The sequence below is a fragment of the Colletotrichum siamense genome (genome assembly GCF_013390195.1).
Source record: "Colletotrichum siamense strain Cg363 chromosome Unknown KSG_Cg363_contig04, whole genome shotgun sequence".
In the NCBI taxonomy this organism is placed as follows: Eukaryota; Fungi; Ascomycota; class Sordariomycetes; order Glomerellales; family Glomerellaceae; genus Colletotrichum; species Colletotrichum siamense.
This window is the reverse complement of record NW_023501017.1, coordinates 551,281-573,037: the sequence shown is the minus strand read 5'-3', so window position 1 is coordinate 573,037 and position 21,757 is coordinate 551,281. Positions and strand designations below refer to the sequence as shown.

Genomic DNA, 21,757 nt, shown 5'->3' with positions numbered 1-21,757 from the left:
CAACTTCCTCCAGATCTTGGCATAGATCCCACAATACTCCAAAGTTCCTTTTCCAAAACACCCCCAGCGCAAATCCTCCCCCTACGCCATGATGCAGTAAGCACCATTCGACTCGAATTCCCCAGTCCGTCTCCGCTCTTTGCCCTCTATTAATGGTAATCCATCCTTTCAGATCTTTTGCATTTGGGACTTTGGAGTTCCCCTTACGGCCACCACACAAAGTCCAAAACAAAAGGCAGCCACAGCTGTGGTCCCCTCGGACTCTGTCGCAGAAAGCTCCAGTTATTGTGGCACTTTGGGCACGACCACATGGCGTCGTGCTCCTAGTAACCACCCCACGCCTACCTTCACTGGCGTCCTTTTTTATCTCGGTGCCTAAACACTAAACCTCACAGACTGGAGCCACCCGCTTCGTCTCCGACACACCTACACCACCATACCGCGGCTCCCGGCAGCCTTCGTTTTTCCATTCAGGAAAAGAGCCCCATGGACATGACATGCTTCAAAGCAAGGTTCAGTCTGTCAAAGTGGTTCCCGGTACTTATTCGCAAAAGCTCACTTGCCCAGAGACGTCCCTCTCTGTCACCCGGGACAAATCGACTGTGGATAGCGCAATTTGGTCTCAAGATTGCCAAGTTCTCTTGATAATAACCCCTGACGATGGAGAGATCTCTGTCGTACTGCCGTTTGAAGTAATCCCTTCAATAATGGGGCGCCGAACGTTGCAGCCAGCTTCTACTTATGAAAAGAACTTTGGGTGACCTTGACTCTGAATAGAGGCATCTGACGGTGAGCACGTCAGCAATCTGAGTCAAAATCCACCCCTTTTCCCTCTCCATCGTGGCACTCCTCGCAGGAAAGACATCATCCGGGTCTCGCAGTAATTTTGCTGCCTGCTCGACCTCCAGAGACGGTAGCCACCTCTACGAGTCGTGATGCGAGCAGACGAATCAATCTGCTCCTTGTGGCCCCCCATCAGACGAGATGAATGTCAGAAGTCCAAATCACATCATGCTCTGCAAGAAAGCCACATTTACAATGATTAATCCCTTCGCCATCCCACATGCACCACCCTGAGTCACCCATCCAATTGCCGGACATTGCGGTTCGGCAGCTCCATCATGATGGCCCCCAGCTCACGATGGTTGACAGCGCAAGCAAAATATGGCTTCGTCAACAGCATCGAATCAATGCGCCCCTGCAACATGCTCAACGAGGAGTTTCCTCCCAGATCCTCCCGCTTCTAATCCCGTCCCAGGAGCCGCTGCCTTCGCGGGTTCCAAGCTGACAAACTCGCTGCCTTGGATGGATTGGCGGTTTTGTCGCGTTCCCCTGATGATCAGGGATGGCAGTGATTACAGCCTATAACATACCGTGTGGTAACACCAAAAGCAGAAATACTGCCGCGGAAGGGGTCATGCCACATCTCTGCTCGTGACTGCCGTAGACGCCTTCTTGGCAACATCCTCCTACCATCGTCGGGTTCGAACAAGGCGATCGTATTCGATGCCTGTGTCCCGGGGAAGCCCCCCACAGACTAGGCGGCCGACAACAAACGGACCTCTTGTATCTACCGGTGGATTAATCACCGAACCCAGCCGAAAAGATACAGGTCGTATCTGCGGATACAGGCCGCTGTAGTGAGGTTTCGGGCCGATGCCCTCTTGTCCGAATCTGGACTCCACATCTCTGTCTCCTGGCAAGATGGCATGGCAGGAGACGGGATAAGCCTCCGTGTTAGGACTTCTGCCGGCCTCGAGGTGACTAGGTTGTGAAGGCATGAATTGAAGCACGTAAGAAGAGACAAGGTGCGGGAAATCATAGAGTGAAGACTTCCGCCGCATTTCAGGAAACCTTAGTAATAACCCGGTGGTGCTGGTGGTGCTGGTGTCGGAAAAAGGGGGTCCGGAACTTCCACAGCATCCAGCCTGCGAAACCAGTATTCTAGCTGACTGAGACCCCCCAGCCTGTTCTCTGGTTCAACTCTTAATGTTATGCCCAGTCTTTCGGCGCCTTGGACCTCCTCTTCAAGAAGTGGTCGTTCTCGGATTTCTTGAAGAACCTGCCCCATTCGTTCGATCCAATATGTTTCAAAGAACGTCGCCAGGGTACAATCCATCTCATCGATCTTGCTTTCGAACTCAACAAGTAAATCCTCGAGGAGCGCAAGCTCATTAGCATCCTCTTCCTGAATCTCTTCCATCTCGTCTTCTTCGCCAATTCCGTATTCCCACTTGAAATAGATTTTGTTCTCAAAGAAGCAACAGCAAGTGTGGCGGATCGGAAGGGCCATGAAAGTGCACACTCTCAGAAGAATTGATATTTCGTCTCGCGAAAGTGTCCAGTCTGTTTCGAGATTTTCGCATAGCCCGATGATTATGTCTCCCGTCTGTTTCAGTGACGCTTGCGTTATTTGGTCAACTGACCAGTCTCTCAGCACCACCCTCCACATCACTGCGTATGGGTGGCAGCCGTCTTTTGAACAACCGCATCTGCATGCATCCAGAGACGCAGACTTGGGAATGTGGCTTCCAATTATTTTGAACAAGCCGGATTCGTAGCTGAGAGATGAAGATGATAAATAAATGTCGGACCTGGGCCAAAACAACATATGCGCTGTAGTAAACCCGACAGGTCTACCGGGTATTTTGGTCGTCAAGTTTGCGCCATGTTCCACCAGCCATTCTCTATATTCTGGGGGGTTTCGAAGAGCTAAAGGAACCAAGCCATGTGCATTTGGAACGTCGATTTCCGTGAAACCTCGACAATAGAGCGCGTTCGGTACCCCAAATGCCATGCCGAAACCAATTCCACCGTGATGATATATGGATCCGGAGGCGCATGATTCGTCGCCAACCACCTCTGTGCGCAGACTTGGATGTACACTTATCCCTTTGTCGTCAAGCGCCTTCAAAACGTCACCTGTGTGTCTATCAAGAACGTTGTTTCCCAGAAGACCGAAGCAGTCAATTTCTGTCGGCTTCAAATGACGCAGGCCTAGTGCTTTCAGCTCCTGTCGCCGGCCTGCTAGCTCATCGATGAACATCTCTCGTGCTCTGATAGATGCAAATCTTAATGCGTAATTCCATCCTTTTCTTCGGGTTGTCCTCGCCAAACACTCGCTGTCAGTTTGCAAAAGAATGCTCACTAGCTCTCCACAGGTACACGTTTCCAAGCACCTGACATCCCTTGAGCCGCTGCAGATAGCGCTGCTCCACTGAAGAGCGCATTCGAGAGCGGAGGCTATGATACCCGTGTCGTGGGACTGTAGAATAGACTTGCCATATCGACTCAGAACTATCTTCAAGCCTTCAGGCCATCCAATGAGATGGTACAAAGATGAAAAGCCGAATGCGTCGGCTTCGGACAAGTTCAGAGATACTTGCTTGTCTAAAGCTTCTAGCAACCTTGACTTATTACGGAATAGTATAGCTTCTAGAGGATGGCCACAGTATACTATGAAATATTAGCACTAGTTCTGTAATAGTTCTGTGGGGTGGTTTCTAACCTTGAGTCGCAGTGATAGAATTCGTGGTCCACGTTTGATGAAATCTCATGACTTCAAATTGAAGGAGGCCGCTAACCGGTATCTGAGGCCACGCCAATTCGGAGTTAAAGGTACCGTCGTGAGGCCGGAGAGCGTCGAGTGTTTGGACCTCTCGTAGATCACCCTGACGGTCACGGTACCAACCTGTTTGTGCAGTCTGAAATGCATATCTGGATCCATGATTATGAACACAATGAACAGGAAACATCTCAACCGGGTGTAAGCTTGGAACTCACTGATCGCTTTGGTTTGGACGGTCCCGCGGAACGCCTGTTGCGAGAAGGAATTCGATAAGTTCGTGCCGGTGATTTGTCCAATCTCCCCTGTAGAACGTGGATGCCGCATGTAGCAACGTGTTGCCATTTGTATCAGTTTCCAACGGCGAGGAGGCCCTAGACGTGAAAAACGTCCTCAGTGTGTGAATACCTCGCTCAAAAATTTTGGTATGCTCTTCATTAGTCAATTTAAAGCTTGGGTGAAGAGCGTCCAACAAAACTTTCACAGCCTCGAACGCGGGGCTGCTTTCACGCACAGGAAAATACGTAAATGAAGGAGACATCCCAAATCCACCGGCCCCGGTAGTGATTGATATCGAAACGTCGACAGCTGCTGCAACCAGTCCTCGAAACGCTCTGAGCGTGATACCAGCAGACCAGCTGTTGGTTCTCTGTGTGTCGAAGACAGCGAAAGGACATCCAATGACATGGACCCTTTTCGTGACTGCCTCTCTTGCAAAAGAAACAGGTCCGACTGATCGCTTGTGTCGGCGTAGGATACGCCGCGGTTTGCAAGTGCAGTGGAACTGCGACCGTATCACCGTCTCTTGGCAGGCAGGCTCAGTTGCGACAGTTCCCGACAATGCCAGAGAGGATCCGTCCGTTCGGCTCATCGTTTCTAGGTTGCTCATGTTGTCGCAGATGGCTTTAAGTGCACTCGGCTTCGACACCATGTTTCTCAATGTGCCCGTGGCGTTTGAGGACATCAGATCAGCCATCAACGTCTTTAACTCCATTACGTCTTGCTTGGTCGCATAATCGGGCAGACGAGCCAGTGAGGCGTTTTCATCAATCTTTCTCTCGATTGAGAGCATGGTAACCTCGGATCTTGACACCGTCTGGAGAACTTGATTGAAGGAGTTCTTTATCTCGAGTGATGCCTCGCTAAGCCAAGTGAGTACTTCGTCATTGGATCCATCATACAATGCTTACAGTTCAAATACTTGAAGTGCTGTCTGAAGGGCCTTGATGACGACGTCGAGCCTAGTGACGAGTCGATCCAAGCGATCCCTGCGAAAGGGATACAGCAGCTTCTTCTTCTGAATCTTCATCATGTTCCCAGCGGATCTGTCGGTGCCAGTCACGTCTTCGATGCGAACCTTGTTGATGAATTCGTCCAACAGTAGCAACTCGGCTTTAGCTGATGCCATGGATTCCTGAAGCGGTGCAGAGCAGATGCCAGGCGCCTGACGCCGGTTGTGGAGTGCTTCGATCTGCGCGATGAGTGTTTCCAATGATTTCTGATGACGTATGGTGGATTCTATCTCTTCTCTGCCGCATTGAAGGCCGTCGATGTAGACGTTGAGACCTGAACATACCTGCAGTCCCAGAGAGACCACGCCCACGACTGTCCCCAGAACTTCCGCCATTGCTTCTTTGCGGCCGTTCGCAGGGCCGGTGATTGAGTCCCGTGTAAGAAAAGTGTGAGGAACATTCAAATTGGGGGGAGAAAGAAGGGCTTATCAGAAAAGGCCGCGGATACAATATCGCGTCGCGATAGAGAGCTGAATAATTTAGGAAGCTGCTGCCTCAACCACTTTTGTGGCCGATTCCTATGTGAAAAACATGCAAGACACATGCAACTCGAGGGGAGAAAGAAGGGTTATTAGAAAATGGGCGCGGATGCCAGACGGTGAAAATGTATCCGTAAGACTGGCTCCAGTCAAGATCAGGCTGACGAGTAGCGTTCGCGAACGTGTTCACGGGGCTTAGCGGTGGGTAGCACAGCCTACATGCATATGCAAAAGCGATTCTTTCCCGTACCAATCGTGTAAACGGAGTCTCTCTGTTCGCCTACGAACTTCCAGAACGCCTTGCCAAGTCGAGAACCCCCCAAAATGAGGCATCGCATCGGACAACGGCGGCGCGCGTGCTGCTAGCTAAGCACCGCTGCCGCAAGTGCAAGTACTTAATCATCAGAACAAGTCAATCAACAAAGTTAACGCAGATATCACCACCTAAGTAAGCATATCTATATCCCTTAATTAAACGGCCTTAATTTCCTGTTTCTGCGCGCTATATTTCCTGTGCACTTAATTACCCCTATCGAGGACGATAATAGCAGCAGTGACGACGACGACGAAGACGATAACGATGATCACGATAACGACTGCGACGACGGCGGTAAGGTAGAGTATAGTCACAGAAACATAGTCGCTCTAGCACAGGAAGAATAGGCAGTCTGAAAAAAGGTGACGAGAATCAGAGAGGCAAATGTGGGTGGCCTGCCTGGTTAAAATCGAACTTACTGCTGGGCATATCAGAATCCAAACTAGCGGAAGCACCTCAAGTCCGCACGCGACACCTGGCTGTTACTACTCGAAGCATATCACGAAACACCTCACATAGCACTCACTTCATCCCAGTCCGAGTGCGAAAACTAAAATATTTTGCTTGACCCATCCTGTACATGTACAGACATAACACATAACCATACAGAAAGCGGAAAAAAAACTCGAACAGAACTGGGCCAGCCGATCACTGTATTCCCAAAGAGACATGACTATTTCCCAACATAACGCCACCTCGATGCCCTCAGAACTCACCAGCGCTGCCCTGCTTTCCTCCCCTGCTGTAGACACGCTAACAAATAAGGACTCGGTTGCTCATCGACTCGGTATTATCGGGCTGGAAGAAACAATCTTGACGGCTTCTACTGGGACTAGACTGTGAACCTGGCGAGCAGGTGGAAATAGAAATCAAGACTTGTCGGCCCCGATGCTTTGAGGCGCGAGGGTATCTGGTACATAAAAGAGTGTGACGCTGCCGACCGTGAGGACCTGCAGCAAGTACTTCGTGTGCTATTACTCATGCAATCGTGTTTTTCGTAGTGGGGTGAGCTGAGGCTTTACAACTCATCACGGACGTGCTGAACGGTCTCCTTGACGGCATCCGTAACAGCTGAAGCGGCAGAGGAAAGAGTAGCAGAGGCCGCGCTGGCGAAACTAGCAGCCTGGGCAGCCTGGGTGGCGTACGCAGCTTGCAAGCGCGCGAGAACGCTCTCCGAAAAGGTGGGCTCCTTGCCGACGAGCAACTCAGAGATGAGCTTGTTGACGTCCTCGTATTGCTTAGCAACTGCGGCAGTGGCCTGAGCGGCGTACTCTCCGGCACCGCTGTAGACGTTGTCGTACCAGGCAGTCGGCGTGGGCTTGCCGTAGATCTGGATGCTGACTTGGCTGACGACGGCTTCCCAGGAATCCGTGACGCCCTTTTCAATCGCCTGCGCAGCATCCACGACTTCCTGGATGCCTGCAGAAACAGAGTCACTGACGATGGACGCCGCAGCTCCAAACCCGTCGCTGACAGCTGAGGCCACGGCGATGGCTTCCTTCTGGGCGCCAGATGCAACAGCGTCGGCCGAGCGAGTAGCAACGGATGCGACAGACGAGGCAGTGCCGGCAACATCGGTAGGTGTACCAGTAGGAGTGGCGTGGCTTAGAGCAGACCCGGCCGCGGCCAAGAACTCGGAGTATCGAGCATGCGCAACGCCGAGGCCGGCGTAGTAGTTGTACTTGGCTTGCTCAAGGAGTTTCTCGACAGTGGAGGTGGGGGTCGCGGTAGCAAGGCCGAGCGCAATCTTGGCACTCTCGTACTGTTGCTCAGCCCAAAGGCGTCCCTCGTTCAGGCGCTGAGAGGCAAGGGCCTCAACGCTAGCCCAGTCGTACGAAGGAGTGACCTTGGCGGTAGGAGTTCCGTAGATACCCTTGGACGCGGCCTTGACGGCCTCATCAAAGCGAGAGCTGGCAGATGCCATGGCAGCAGCGTAAACACCAGAGGCCGAGGAAAGGACCTTCTCTTGTGCAGGCCTGGGAGTGCCATAGATCTTGGCGGATACAGCGGCCTTGGCGGAGGAGTACTGCTCAGAAGCCTGAGAGACGGCGTTGGAGTAGGCCTCCTGAGCCCGAGAAGAGATGCTCTCAGCATCCACATCCTCATCCAGGATGGGGCCCTTGCTGGAAACAGACTGGGCCATGGCACCGAGGAAAGCAGGCTTGACTGATTCGGTCTCGGCGGTGACGGGCTTGTCCTCGACAGACTCGGGGATAATCTCCTCCTCGAGCTTCTTGCCCGGAACTGCCTCGTCTTCGTCGCCAGCAGGCGACATACCGGAGCCGTCAACAATGATGGTTTGGTCCTCGCCCGGGAGCACAGTGGAAGCAAGATCGGGGTGAGACTCGGTGCTGGATGAGCTGGAGGCTACGACACTGGATGCCTCGCTGGAGACCTGGCTGGCAGCGCTGCTGATAGACTCAGATGCGGCAGACGTAGCACTGCTAATACTCTCGCTGACTTCGCTGGCGGCACTGCTGACGGAGCTGGCCGCACCGCCGGAGCCGAGGTCACTGGCGGGGGATTCGTCCTCAATCACACTGGCGGCAGACTCGAGGGGGTCCTCTTCAGGGGCCGACGTAGCAGAAGATGCGGCAGCGGCAGCTTCTCCAGCACGGCGCTCAGCCTCCTCGGCAGCAAGACGGGTGGACTCGCTGTCGAAGTTGTCGGACGTGTCACGAGCGGCGAGCTTCCAGAGACCGACCTGCTTCAGCCTAGCAAGTTCCTGGGCGGCAGACTGAGCGACCGCCATGCCAGAGTCTTCAACCTCATTGGATGCCTCACGAGCTTCCTCAAGGCCAGGGTGAGAGATGATCAGCTTCTTCAAGTCACTCATCCAGTCGGCAAAGCGGTCCTTCAACTCGTGAAACTTGGCCCAGTCCTTGTAGGTGATGCCGTCCATCCACGCCCACTTCATTCCAATCTTCTGGAGTGCCAGATCTCTAATGCTGTCGAGAATCTTGAAATGGCTGTCGGCGGCTTCGGTGACAGCGGCCTCGATCTCAGCCTCGTAATCGTCCTTCCACGAGCGGATCTTTTGGGCCTTCTCCTTGATAGCAAGCCCGGCCTTTCGTACGGCGACAGCCAGGTCGTCTTGGGCCGCTACAGGCGCGTCAACGGACTTGTGGACGATCTTGATAATTTGCTTTTGCAGAGTAGCAACCTCGGCCTTTGCGGTCTCCTGTAGCTCAGTGACAAGTGCCTTGCCCTTGATATGCGCGTTGTCCTTGATGGCACGCTGGGAAATCGCCTCAACCTGGTCTTCGAGTTCTCTGGCGCCCTCATCGGCGGCCTTGGCGAACTTGTCCTGCCAGCTGCGGAGGTCCTCCTCAACGGTCTCGCGGGCGGTCTTGCGGATGTCGGACTCGTCCTCAGAAGCGGGGGGTGCAACAACCTGCTGGGCCTTGTCTTCGGCAGCCTTCACAACTTCCTCTGCTACTTGGGATGCATCAGGGATAGGCGTGCTCTCGACCTTGGTGGAGATCTTCTGACTGGCAACCGAGGATGCCGAGGACGCGGATGACGAGGCGGAAGAGATGGGCTTCGTGAAAGAGGAAGCCTGGGCGGTGGCACTGGTAGTTGGTCAGCATCTTCCGGCGCATATTTCTGTGTGCTTCCGATTCTTACCTCTCAGAGACATTCTCGAGCGACCCCTTGGTCTTGTTCTTATAGCGACCAAGACGCTGTCCGATCCTAGCCAGCTGGGGCTCGACGTTCTCAACGTACAGCACGCGGACCTGGGGCCAAACGGTGGCGTCGAGGAAAAGATAGGTCTTGTTCCATGCCCAGTAGGCAGTGGGGATTGCGGTCTCGGTGGTGAACTGGGACGCCACATCGTAACCCTGGGCGGCGTACGGCTCGACGAACTTGTACGAGGGGAGAAGGACATCGTGGTAGGTCTGTAGGGCGTTGGTGCGCGCAATGTCGTAGTACGGCCCTACGGCAGCGGACGCCTTGGCGACATGAGGAGCGATGGTCTGGTCGTACTTATCCTGAGCCTGCTTCTGGTAGACAGCCAGCTGGGGCTGGATGTTCTTGTCCCACTGGGCCTGTCCATAGGCCTGGGCCTGCAGGGCGCGGGGAGCACCATGCTTGGAGATGTAAGCCTTGGCCGGGACGAAGGCGCGCTCGTTCGCGATGTTGTAGTAGGGAGTCGCCTTCTCGATGTAGGGAGCGGCGTAGGTCTCGTAGTAGGGCTCGAGGTGGGGAGATACGGCGTGTTTCAGTTGGAAGTAGGGCTTGCAAATCTTGGGGGAGGTCTCGTCACAGGCGTCGAGAGTCGCGGGGCAGCGGAAGAGGATTGAGATGATGGAATACCAGGTCAGGATCCTATCGCAGGCAAGAGTCAGTTGAGGATTGAGGCTCTGGCGATGCTCCATCCAGCTGCAGGATCACCATGACGACAGCAGGGACAGATGTACAAACAAATGCACGAGGTGGCTACATACCTAGCAGCAATGCTGAAAGAGCGACCGATAAAGGTCTTGCCCTGCTTTGGGGGAGTTCTCCTCTTGACAACAGCATGACCATTCATCTTGCCGTTTATCTTGCCATTCGGGGCTTTGGGAAAGCCGTTGGAGTAGCTGGAAGCCTCCATGGTGGAGGAAGTGTGATCTGGAAAACCAGGCGGCTCGCACGGGCTCGGGGGCACAGGCGCAGGCGTGACGTGATCCGAATTTGCGACTCGTGCTTTTGCTTTAGGTCTGCAGCTGGGAGGCAGTCAAAGGCACGCGTCTGGGTTGGTGCAGTCCTTAAAGCTGCATGAGAAAACAGAACATTAGCAGATGTTTAGAAAGAGGAAAATTCGAAATCAGGATGAGGGAAGTTGAGGGAGAGGATACGGTCGAGGCAAGGGGAAGAAAAAAAAGAAGGGCAAAAAAAGATAAGGCCCGGTTGTGCCGTGACAGGAGCTCTGACGATTTTCAGATGTCCCCCCAGTCCTCAGTCCTTCGCCATGGGCTGGGCAGCCAGGAGCTGCGTTTGCTGAAGCTGCAGGGGTTGCCTCTGTCGCTGGACCACGGGCAGAGCCACTCGACTCGGGGAAGGGAACCTGAAGGGTCTGTTTGGGAGGGGTTCTTGGGGTGGCTCTTGGAGTTCAGAGGCTGGATTGTGGAGCTAGGAGCTCATGATCTACCTTCAGAATGGCGATAGTTTTGCTTCAGGACGCCAGGAACGGACGGCGGACGGAGAACGGCAGCGGGGGGCCTGCTTGCGGTGGTTCGTGGAAAGAAAACACGAGAAACTCTCAGTGATCTGGTGATGAAGAGGGAAGAAAACACGAAGAGTGCAGACCGTGATGCAGAGAAAGGTGTCTGTAGCTTCCTGTTGTTGCACCTTGTCTTCTTCCTTCCCTCCTTCTGCCTTAGCTCCTGCTGTTGACCTCACTCACCTTCCCCAGGCGCGCCTCCTTCCCATTTTTCTGGGCCAAGTTTCCCGGCTTTTCTGCCTGCTGCGACCTGCCGCCCCCAGCATCACAGCTCCCCAGAGTGACACACGGACCACTCGTAAGTCGTTATTTGGTGTACTGCCAGTACTAACGGTACATCTTGGCAGCTCGCTTACATAAGTGAGACGTTGCGCTTTAGCGCCCTCCTTAGCCTGCTGGCGTCTGAGCAGCGCTGAACGACAATGTCTCACCAACGTCATCGGCTTCAAGCTTGTCTGTCCCTCGCTCTGCCATCCCACCATCCACCATCAACCATCCCACCATTCAGCCATGCTTGACCAACCACGCCTCGCCATCGAGATCAGTTATGTATGTATCACTCTCGGATTGACGCGTGCCCCCGTCCGTCTCTCGCACTCGTCCAGTCCGCTCCTTCGTTCATGATGCAAGTCGCCAGCGCTCTCCCGGCCACCGCCCTCACTTCCATGCGCGTTGCCATCCATCCCATGTCGTTGCAATATCTCCGCATCGACCGAGACCGTTCAACCCTGTTGAGGGAGGCACGGACGGGCCTGGATGATTGGCAGAATGGCCAGGAAACGAGCCACAAGCTCCCCGAAACACTCAACCTGCTCGGATGAGGGGTCCAGCCAAGTGGGCCTCGACGACGTCCTAGTGATGCAGCATTGCATCGTTTGGCATGCAGGTGTGGCTCACCAGCAAACCAGCTAGCTGGACCTCGGGGCATGCAGCCGACGCCATGCCTGTGGTCTTCTTGGTCGGCATGAACATCTGGACCGGCCCATGTGATGACGATACCTATTGCTTTTGTTGATGTTGGCCCCTGGATGTCTGCCGATAGGAGCATGGCCAAAGCATGTTGCTGACGCACTGAGGAGCGACGAGATCGGATTAACAATCTTCAATGCTCCCTATGCTTGCTCGTGCTTGGAGCAGGATAGCACGACGGGAGCTGGGCTTAACATGTGCACCGCCTGTCAAACCACGGGCTAACCATTTGTGAGCTCTTCACGCCAATCGCATCTCGATATCATTGGCATGGATATCGGGGTGTGAGAGACTGAAAAAGTCAACGTGGCCCTTTATATCTATAAATTTACTACCATCGTCGGCGGTCTATCTGAAGATGAAGCACATCTGCCATGTGTTGATCGAAACGGCTGCCAGCTGTCTAGAGCTGTCAGCAAGCTCTTGCAGGCGTCTGCCACCTGGCAAGTGAACGACCAGCTAACATGTTTGTTGCTAACAACAGTATCGGCCCTCAAGAGTTGCAAGAAATATTGAATGTCTCGTAAGCCAGGAGGAATAGCTAATGTAAGAACGATGGCTCAAAGTGAATGGCCTCCTTACATGATGCCGCAAAGAAACTGACCTGAGCGCGACAAGCCTAGGTATAACTCATGCTGAATGTAATCCTCAAAAGCAGTAGACGTAGAATTCCTGGCGAAAGAGTGGCAATGAGAAAAAGTACGATTTGTCCCGATAAATTTTAAAATATCATGAAGATACTCTTTCGAGGTAACATATGGGGGTGTACGAACTACTACCTCGACGTTGCGACTGGTAGATAGAGAACATTTGCAAGTACACCTCAAGCGCAACTGTCACGTGCTGCTCGCCAAGCGTGGTACCGGAGCGGAGCTTCCTTACCTCCGAACCCTGAAGTGGGGCCCTTTCCAATTCCACCATTGTCCCGGACCCCTGTTCGGGCCGTGCTGATGGGAGTCGGCACCTCAGTGAATGCGCCCAGTGAGAGGTCCTGTCACAGCTGAGGAAGGCACGAGGTGGACCCGCCAGCAAGGGCCTTTTGCACCGAGTGTGAAATCCAACCACAGTGCCACTTGCTGGACATGGCCCCGAACTTGGACCTGAACCTTCGACCCTCATTGTCTCTAGCGCAAGGGATCTATCTCGGTTGCTTAATTCCATCCGCTGCCACCACGACTACCACCTACCTGGGTATTCGGGAACGGCTTCCTTTTTTGAGAGAGGTTTAGCTTGACGATTTCATGATACCCATTCTTCCGTCTTCATTACTTTACGACTAGACGAGCTTGTCCTCCCACTACCTAGGGTAGCTCGACATACCGCTACCTGTTCAAATCCATCCCACCGTCCAACGAGTTCCGCTTCAATTCCGTCACCACCGAAAAGCCTTTACGTGTCCACCCCCGTTCCCGACTCGATTCGCCGCCCTCGACGATTCACCGGCGTTCGCTCGAGACACACGGTCGGGCCAGAGATACCCATGCGTTCCTAACGATCCTGTCTCTTTCTCTCGGGCTCCAGTCCCCGCCGTCGTCGACGACAATCCGATCGATATGGAAGACCCCGCGATGGAGCCTCTTATGGCTGCCGATGCCGTCGCCCACTCCCGCCGCCGCTTTTCGGCCTCAAAGTCCTCCTCCAGCATCTTCGACAATGTCAAACCCCGCCCCCAGACCAGCGATGCTGGCGCACTCGATCCCGATACCTGCCGTATATGCAGAGGCGAAGCGACCGCCGAGGAGCCGTTGTTCTACCCGTGCAAATGCAGCGGCAGCATCAAGTACGTCCACCAGGACTGTCTGATGGAGTGGCTGTCGCATTCTCAGAAGAAGCACTGCGAGCTCTGCAAGACGCCCTTCCGCTTCACGAAGCTCTACTCGCCCAAGATGCCAAAGACCCTACCGGCCCACGTCTTCGTCGGCCACATGGCCAAGTACCTCTTCAGGAACGTTCTGGTCTGGCTGCGAGCTGCCCTGGTCATTAGTGTCTGGCTTTGCTGGTTGCCATACCTCATGCGCTCCGTCTGGGCATTTCTCTTCTGGGTCAGCGACGAGGGATTGGGAAGCGGCGCTTTGTGGAATAGCTCGAATGCAACCGTTAGCAAAGGCGTATCCGTAGCCTTCTCCGTCGCTTCATCCAACGTTTGCCCGGCATCGCCCCTCCTCGAACCCACGACAACACCCGCAAACCTCGGAGGAATGCTGAAAGATATGATTCAGGGTCAGGAACTGCCTTTCAGCCGCTCCTTCCACGGCGTCAACATTACCACCAACGATTCCGTCTCGGCTGCCCTGCTCAGAATGCTACTTGGGTCCATCACCTCCTCGGGATCTGGAAACTCGACCTCTGCGGCGGCCGGGGGTAGCGATCCCGTCCTGGACCGCCACCCGTCACTCTTGAGCGGTGTCGGCTGGCTGCGCAACCTAACCCGGTACCCGGTCGTCAACAGAACCGTCATCGGTGTGCTGGAAGGCCAGATCATCACCATTCTGGTCATCATCTCCTTCATTCTGGTCATTCTTGTGCGCGATTACGTTGTGCAGCAACAGCCAGAGATCAATATGAGAGCCGCCTTCGCAGCTAATGAAAACCAGCAGGCACAGGCCCCGCATCAGCATGAAGAGCATCAACATGAACATGAACATGAACATGAACATGGCCATGACCACGCCCATCTTGAACACGACGCTGGAGACTTCGACTTCGACCAACATGGCCATCATGAGAGTGACGACGACGATTTTGGCTCAATGACCGGGGCTCACTACGGATCAGAGGATGAAATGCCTCCTATGACATGGGAAGAGCAGGAGCCGAACGGAGAGCCTGCAGAGTCCGCACCATCACGACCTCTGGGAGGATTTCGCCCTCGTGCGTATGACAGCGCTGAGCCTGATTTCAACTTCAATACGCCGCCCCAGGCTGCCCCAAACAAGGACTCGCAGACGCCCGTCGCTACTGTCCATGAGTATCTGCGGATTTACAGGCAAGCAGGCGGCGATCCGGAAAAGATTCTAAAAATCATTGAAGAAGAGGACCTTGATGACACTCTTGGGTACTGGGCTAGGATTACGCGATCCATGATTGACAAGAACAACAAGGATGCTGGCGCAGGCCAGTCAAAGAACGAAGCTGGATCAGACGGACCCTCGAATCCCAAAGAAACACAGGCATCTCCGCAGCCCCCAGTTCAACTGCCCGCGCCGTCGACGCCCCAATTCTCCTGGCCGCCAAACCCCCCAGCTGAGAGCAGCACGAACGGAGATGCCAAGGGGAAAGGAAAAGAGGTTCAAGAAGACACTCAGCAGTTCCGCTTCGGCCACGAAGCGAACACCGCACGTTCAACTTCTTTCCAGAGCCCTCTGCGACCCCGAGCTGTCTCCGACGGCCCCCAGCGCAATGAGACTATCAACCCCCTTGCCAATAACAGTTGGTCCTTTTCAAACATCAACACGGAAACGCCGGCTCAGCCGCAGGATCCATCGCCCATTCCCCGCGCGGCGCCTCAACCTCGCCAGTACGACTTCTTGGGATCTGCAACTCCGCCCCTGAGCACTTCGGCTGAATATGGCTCTGATAAGGATACTGGCTTTGAGCGCATTCACACTCCTCAGGACAACGCTTCTTTCGAGGGCCCCGAGCTTGGACCGCAGACGGCAGACTTCATCGGACCTCAACAAGACAGTGGAGTTGTTGAAGACATCGTCGATGCTCATGGAGAGATCCAAGAAACCGAGGATGGCCGAGTTCCCCAGCGCCCACCGCTGCAGCGAGGCGTCATGGATCGCGTTGCTGATTTCATGTGGGGCGACATTGAGCCCCGAGAGTTGGACATCGGACGTGAGGGAGACGAGGCTGCTCATGAGCATGGTGACGACACCGACGAAGATGACTTTGACGACCTGGATGACGACGATGATGACGCAGTGGAGCAAGACCGCGAGGTGGTTGAAGCTGCCGTTGCCGCTGGACTGGACCCCGAAGCAATTGATGACGCCGAGGATTTTGAAGGTATCATGGAGTTAATCGGCATGCGAGGTCCTATCGCTGGGCTGTTCCAAAACGCCATCTTCTGCGTCGTTCTTGTTTCAGTCACCATCTTTGTCTGCGTTTTCTTGCCTTACAACTTGGGCCGAGTCAGCGTGTGGGCTGCCATGAACCCGATGCGCCTGGTCCGTATGCTGTTCAGCTTGACTAAGTTCATCCAAGATCTCGCCGTTGGTATCATGACTGGCATCTCCAGCTTGGTTCTCTTCTTCGCCTACACCACTGGCAGAATGATGGGTTTCCCGGCTAATAACGGCGTCGGTGCGCTATCCATGAAGACCTTTAACTTGTTTACCAGCGCATCCATGCGAGTCCTGGAAAGCATTACCGGCGAACTGCCTCTCATCTCGACCACCGAAATGCAAAATTTCTCCGCCATCAGCCACGAAGCGCTGTTGAATCTCAAGGCATGCCTTTCCGGTTCTCTGGCTGCTGTTGGGGATGTGCTCAACTCGATTTTCGACCGCGACCTGATCACAAATGCGAAGTACATGGGATCACTTTCGGCCAACGCCACCATGTATGCTTGGAATGCTGCGCAAGACCTCCCCATCAGCATTCTCAACCCTGGATCATGGGTGATCAGCTTCAGCGTGCCCGAGCTCTCTACCTCCGTTAACCCTGCCCTCTCGTACTGGTCAGGAACCGACCGCTTCTGGGCCATTCTATGCGGTTACTTTACGTTCTCGGCTATCAGCGCTCTCTATCTCCGGAGAGGTTCACCATTCTCCACTGGGCAGACAGGACAGGAGTGGGAAGCGTCGTTGATCGACCTGTTGAACCAGGCCAGCGGCGTGATGAAGGTCATTCTCATAATCAGCATCGAGATGCTCATTTTCCCGCTGTACTGCGGCCTCTTGCTGGATGTCGCATTACTCCCGCTCTTTGAGGATACCACTTTGAAATCTCGTGTCGCCTTCACGATAAACTACCCGCTCACCTCCATCTTCGTCCACTGGTTCGTAGGCACGGGGTACATGTTTCACTTTGCGCTGTTCGTCTCTATGTGCCGCAAGATCATGCGTAAAGGTGTCCTTTGTAAGTTGTCCTTCGTCGCTTGGCTTGGCTGTTGCTAACATTCATAGACTTCATCCGCGACCCAGATGACCCAGAGTTCCACCCCGTGCGCGACGTTCTGGAACGCAACGTCATGACGCAGCTGCGAAAGATTCTGTTTTCCGCATTTGTGTACGGAGCCTTGGTTATTGTCTGCCTTGGTGGAGTGGTCTGGGGCTTGTCCCTTACGCTCCCCAACGTTTTGCCGATCCACTACTCGTCGAACGAGCCGGTACTCGAGTTCCCCATCGATCTGCTCTTCTACAACTTTGCTATGCCCTTGGCTGTTAAGTTCTTCAAACCTAGCGACGGCCTGCACGCCATGTACACTTGGTGGTTCCGCAAATGCGCCAGAGGTCTGCGCCTGACCTGGTTCCTCTTTGGCGAACGACGCATTGATGAGGAAGGTATTCTAGCTCTGCGGCCTGGTTCGGAGCACGACGCTCTGCCGTGGTGGAGGCGCCTGTTCCTCGAAGTCAACAAGCAGAACAAGGTCGTGCCGAAGACTTGGGAGGACACTTTTGAAGGGGGCACAGCCAAGCCGGTGTCGTCCATCGCAAATGACCAGATGATGATTCTGACCCTGAAGAAGGCTCGCCTTGTGGACTCTGGCCAGCTGATCGAGGACGGCTGCTTCGTGCGCACGCCCGCATCGGACCAGGTAAAGATTCCGAAGGGAAGACGCGTATTCATGCCAGTTACTGAAGCCAACACTCGGCTGGACGGCAAAGATGACTCTCCCGACACCGATCTTTACTCTACGGACCAGTACCAGCCGGTGTATATCCCCCCGCATTTCCGAGTCCGAGTCTTCCTTTTCATCATGTTCATCTGGATCTTCGCTGCCGTTACGGGTGTTAGCTTCACAATCGTCCCGCTCGTATTCGGCCGCAAGATGTTCAAGGTCCTGATTCCCGCACACATTAGGACCAACGACATCTACGCTTTCAGCATTGGCATCTACATCCTCGGTTCGGTGGCATACTTCTTGTTCCATGCCAGATCCCTCTTTAAGAGAATGACGGCTTGGGCTTCAAACGCATTACAGACCGTATGGCATAGCGATGCTCCGATGAGATTTGCGCTTGTCGGAATCCAGGCCGCCAAACTTGTCTACACATACACCGTTCTTCTAGTCGTTTTCCCGCTTATCCTCACCGCCCTCATGGAGCTATACTGCCTTATCCCTCTCCATACTTACATGTATCCCCCTACCCCCTATGTCGTTGAGGCGAACAGTGGGGGCCAGTTCAAGGATGGGATCGTCGTGCCGAACCATCATACTGCGAGAGTTATCCAATCGTGGACACTGGGTCTGCTGTACGTCAAGCTTGGCGCTCGCGCCATTACAAGTCTCTACGAGGGTACGCGCATGGCCCAGGCCGTTCGTGCCGTCCTTCGCCGCGGCTGGCTTCAGCCTGACGTACTCATCCTTACCCGGGCGTTTGTCGTTCCCGGGGTTCTCGTCGGCGGCCTGGCTATCTTTGGACCTCCATACGCCGTCGGCTGGATGCAGTCCCACGGCGCGCTCGGAACGCCTCTCCCGGCTCCTCACGAACTCAAGGTGTTCTACAGACTGTCCTACCCCGCCGCGGCATTCAGCGCCCTGGCTTTGATGGCATTCTGGAGTGTTGTTGGCGTGTTCAACAACTGGAAGGCACGTATCAGAGATGAGGCGTATCTCATCGGGGAGAGACTGCATAACTTTGGGGTTGGTGCTGCCGGTGCGGCAGGCGCCCGCGGGCCTTGGAGAGTCAGGGGCAGGTTGTGATGATGCGGCTTGCTACTAGACGGGCTTGACTGGCCCGAGCATTAATATAGATGATAACATTGGGTCTCGGCGAATGGCGTCGTTTCTTGTACGCTGTACTGTAAAGTAGGGCGTCTTCCTTGTATTGACCTACTCCGTTCATACGACTGTCGCAGTGGAATCGGTGACTTGTGATTGCGCTGCGATGGCTCTCGACCCATAAGCATATTTTGCAATGCCACGCTTGATGAAGAGGAAGAATTGATTGCTTGTCATTACTCATTGCATTCTAACGTGATAGCTCAACCGGCCGCGCATCTTTGTCATGCTTCATTTACCAGTGCTTGCCATCTCATATCATACACATTCCCCCTTCCACCACATACACAGCATACCCACTTAGAAGAACAAGGCCGCACCGCCAACAGCAGCAACCAACGAGACCAGCAGGCTTGCCCCCGCGCCCGCGCCGAGCAGGCCGGCAGACGCGCCCGGTGCGGCGTTGGGCGTGCTCGAGCTCGAGGCGGCGGCGCTTCCGGATGCTGAGGCGGAGGGCGACGTGCTGCTTGAGGCGTCGCCGCCGTTTACCAGCGCCGTGAGGGAGGGGTCGGAGGAGAAGTCGACGGTGATGGAGGCGTTTTTGCAGTCGGAGTTTGTGGCGGCGGTACCTGTGACGAAGTTCACGGCGGCGCACTGGGAAGGGTTGGGTCAGCGACTGCGTATACCTCGCCATCTTCGCTTCTCATCAATTGGGATTGGACTTACAGAGTAGAGCAGCCCATCAGGCGAATGCGCAACAACACCGAGCACGCCCTTTTTGCCGGCGTACTCGGCGGGGACGGCGATCTGCGGCTCGCAGAAGTTGCCGAGGCCGGTCTGCAGGACGATGGGGAAGACCTGGGTCCAGTTGCCGGACGCGGTCTGGTCGAGGGTCGCGCGGAAGAGCCAGGTGGTCTGCGGGTGGCCGTTGGACATGCCGACGGCGTCGCCGGCGACGTGGAAGTCGGTGGTCGCGGAGGAGGCGGAGGCGGAGTAGCCGCCGCAGGGGCCGGTGCCCTGGTTGTCGTCGCTGTCGCCGAGGGGCTTGGGGAGGGTGAGGGAGAAGTGGGCGAGGGCCGGGGTGGAGAGGAGGAGGAGGGGGAGGAGGCGGGTCATGTTGGCGGTTGGTGATGGGTTTCTTGGTGGTGAGTGTGTGGATGTTGGTTTGTGAAGGTGAGGTAGGTGAGTGTGAGCGGCCGGGAGAGAATTAGGTGAAGGAAGGTTTGGTGATGGGGTGAGAAGCTTTAAGAGGGAGGTTGAGTGAGTGGTCAATGGCTGGGAGGAATAACTACCCGAGCAACGGCTCTCATAAGGCTAGCTTGGCCCGCTAGAATAGGTTTAGGTGTAGGATGTGGAAGCTCTTGAGCTTCTCGTTTCTCTGTATGACATGGGGTTGTTTCCGTGTCACTGGCAAGCTAAGCAAGCTACCTATCCCGCGGGGCAAATATTGCCGAGTTGGAGCCGCGACGGCAAACTACCTACTTCACCTAGCACACGCATGCCGACGTCAAGGTAAAGCGACCATGCTTCTAGTGGCCCGCTCTATATCCGTTCAACTGACAGCTGGTCACGATGCCATAGCAGAGAGCATACTACGACCTCGCTGCTTTCGGGACTCGGCACGGGCAAGAGCAGCGCGACTTAGCTTAGCTTGGAAGGTGTTCTGGGTAGCTTGTTCATTACATGCGTTGGCGTGGAGGCGACTGAGAGAGTGCAGAGGCATGGTGAGAGAAACTTGCTCACTGCGGTCCAGATCCTCGAATACGCTAGCTTTTGAGCCTTTCATGGTTGCATGCGCCGGACCCCTGGAGATGCAGGCACCGGGCAGATGTCCATCGCCTCAGAGTGTTCGGGGGACTCTTGAATTTCGGAATCTGGAGAACCGATGAGGCTCTTGAGGACAGTCAATTTCCCCTTCAAATAAGCATATGTTTTTTCTGCTTCATCTCGAGTTCCACTACGAGAGGGGGGACCCTTCAAACGTGGGGAGGATAACGACATCAGGAAGGTTGTTGTGGTTTGGGTTTTGCTGGACGAGGATGTTGGTTTAACCTTGGTCGGGTTAGCTCCAGATGCGAGCAGGGGCTCCGTTGGCTTCGGGGGCGGGAGGTTGGCCAATCACAGACTCGGGATTTGGATGTCACTGAGAGGTTTTGAGCAAATTGTGGCGTTTGCGCGGGTTTGATCTGGGGGACCCCTGTCTTCTTGTTTGGATAAGGCTCGAGGGCGCGGGTGCATCTCAGTCATCTCTCGTGAGCACGTTGTCTGTGGAATGCTCTTGGGAGTAGAGATTCTGTCTGGTTTAGATGGACATGTGTGCAATGGTACTGAAGAGTGAGAAAAGTGGAGAATCACGGTTACATGAGGAGGAAGATGTGAATCGCCGATGAAGTGTGTGTTGTTGTTTGGCCGTGGTTTGGTGTAAGTGTCACAAGGTGACAGGACACACCATCGAGCCAACCGTTCACCCCGAGTCAAGGGAAAGGGCTCGAGGTGACAGGAAACAAAACCGAAGGCGAAGGAGAAACAAAAAAGACAAAATGCGAAAACGGGGAAGAAGATCCGATGTTTTTGGTTGACTGGCAAGGTGGTGCCGAAGACAGGCCATTCCTGTCGTGTTGCGAACCTTGTCATCGCACATGAAGAATCCCTCAGATTGAAGTGTGTGTCTGGACGGCCGGCGCTAGCGACGGATGGCTGCCCATGCTTGCGCATTTGTGCCGCCGCTGTCTTTCCTCTCTTGACATTGAGACCTTTTTTTGGACTTGTAATCATGTGTGGCGTGCCCAGGTGTGAGGATTCTTGAACTTGCTCAATCCACCTCATTCTTACAACGTCTTCGCCTCCTCAAACGTTGGCATCGCCGGATCTTGAGATCCGAGAGGCGCATTTTGTCATTTTCGGGCTTGGTATTGAGGACGCAAGAGGCCTGTCTGATCGAAATGATTTCGAGGCGTCTGGGTCTTGTGTAACGGCTGTTCGGTCATTTCTTGCGACACCTCCAACTTTGCGGCGGCCTGGCGACATTTCGATCACGA

General features: G+C 54.6%; 4 protein-coding genes across 4 annotated transcripts; 1 reads left to right on the top strand and 3 right to left on the bottom strand.

Moving 5' to 3' along the window:
• Positions 1-3,779: 3,779 nt before the first annotated feature.
• On the bottom strand, positions 3,780-4,637 carry CGCS363_v006072 (uncharacterized protein; the record flags this gene model as incomplete). The annotated part of the gene is made up of 1 exon (XM_036637921.1): positions 3,780-4,637. One exon carries the CDS (start codon positions 4,635-4,637, stop codon positions 3,780-3,782), a length of 858 nt encoding a protein of 285 aa, XP_036496739.1.
• A 2,033-nt stretch (positions 4,638-6,670) lies between these two features.
• CGCS363_v006071 (uncharacterized protein) lies at positions 6,671-10,249 on the bottom strand (the record flags this gene model as incomplete). The annotated part of the gene is made up of 3 exons (XM_036637920.1): positions 6,671-9,224; positions 9,280-9,981; positions 10,101-10,249. 3 exons carry the CDS (start codon positions 10,247-10,249, stop codon positions 6,671-6,673), a joined length of 3,405 nt encoding a protein of 1,134 aa, XP_036496736.1.
• A 3,146-nt stretch (positions 10,250-13,395) lies between these two features.
• On the top strand, positions 13,396-18,701 carry doa10 (ERAD-associated E3 ubiquitin-protein ligase doa10; the record flags this gene model as incomplete). The annotated part of the gene is made up of 2 exons (XM_036637919.1): positions 13,396-16,912; positions 16,960-18,701. The coding sequence occupies 2 exons, from the start codon at positions 13,396-13,398 to the stop codon at positions 18,699-18,701; spliced, it is 5,259 nt and encodes a 1,752-aa protein (XP_036496737.1).
• A 378-nt stretch (positions 18,702-19,079) lies between these two features.
• CGCS363_v006069 (Uncharacterized protein) lies at positions 19,080-19,835 on the bottom strand (the record flags this gene model as incomplete). Its single annotated transcript, XM_036637918.1, has 2 exons — positions 19,080-19,373; positions 19,446-19,835. 2 exons carry the CDS (start codon positions 19,833-19,835, stop codon positions 19,080-19,082), a joined length of 684 nt encoding a protein of 227 aa, XP_036495751.1.
• Between the last annotated feature and the right edge of the window lie 1,922 nt (positions 19,836-21,757).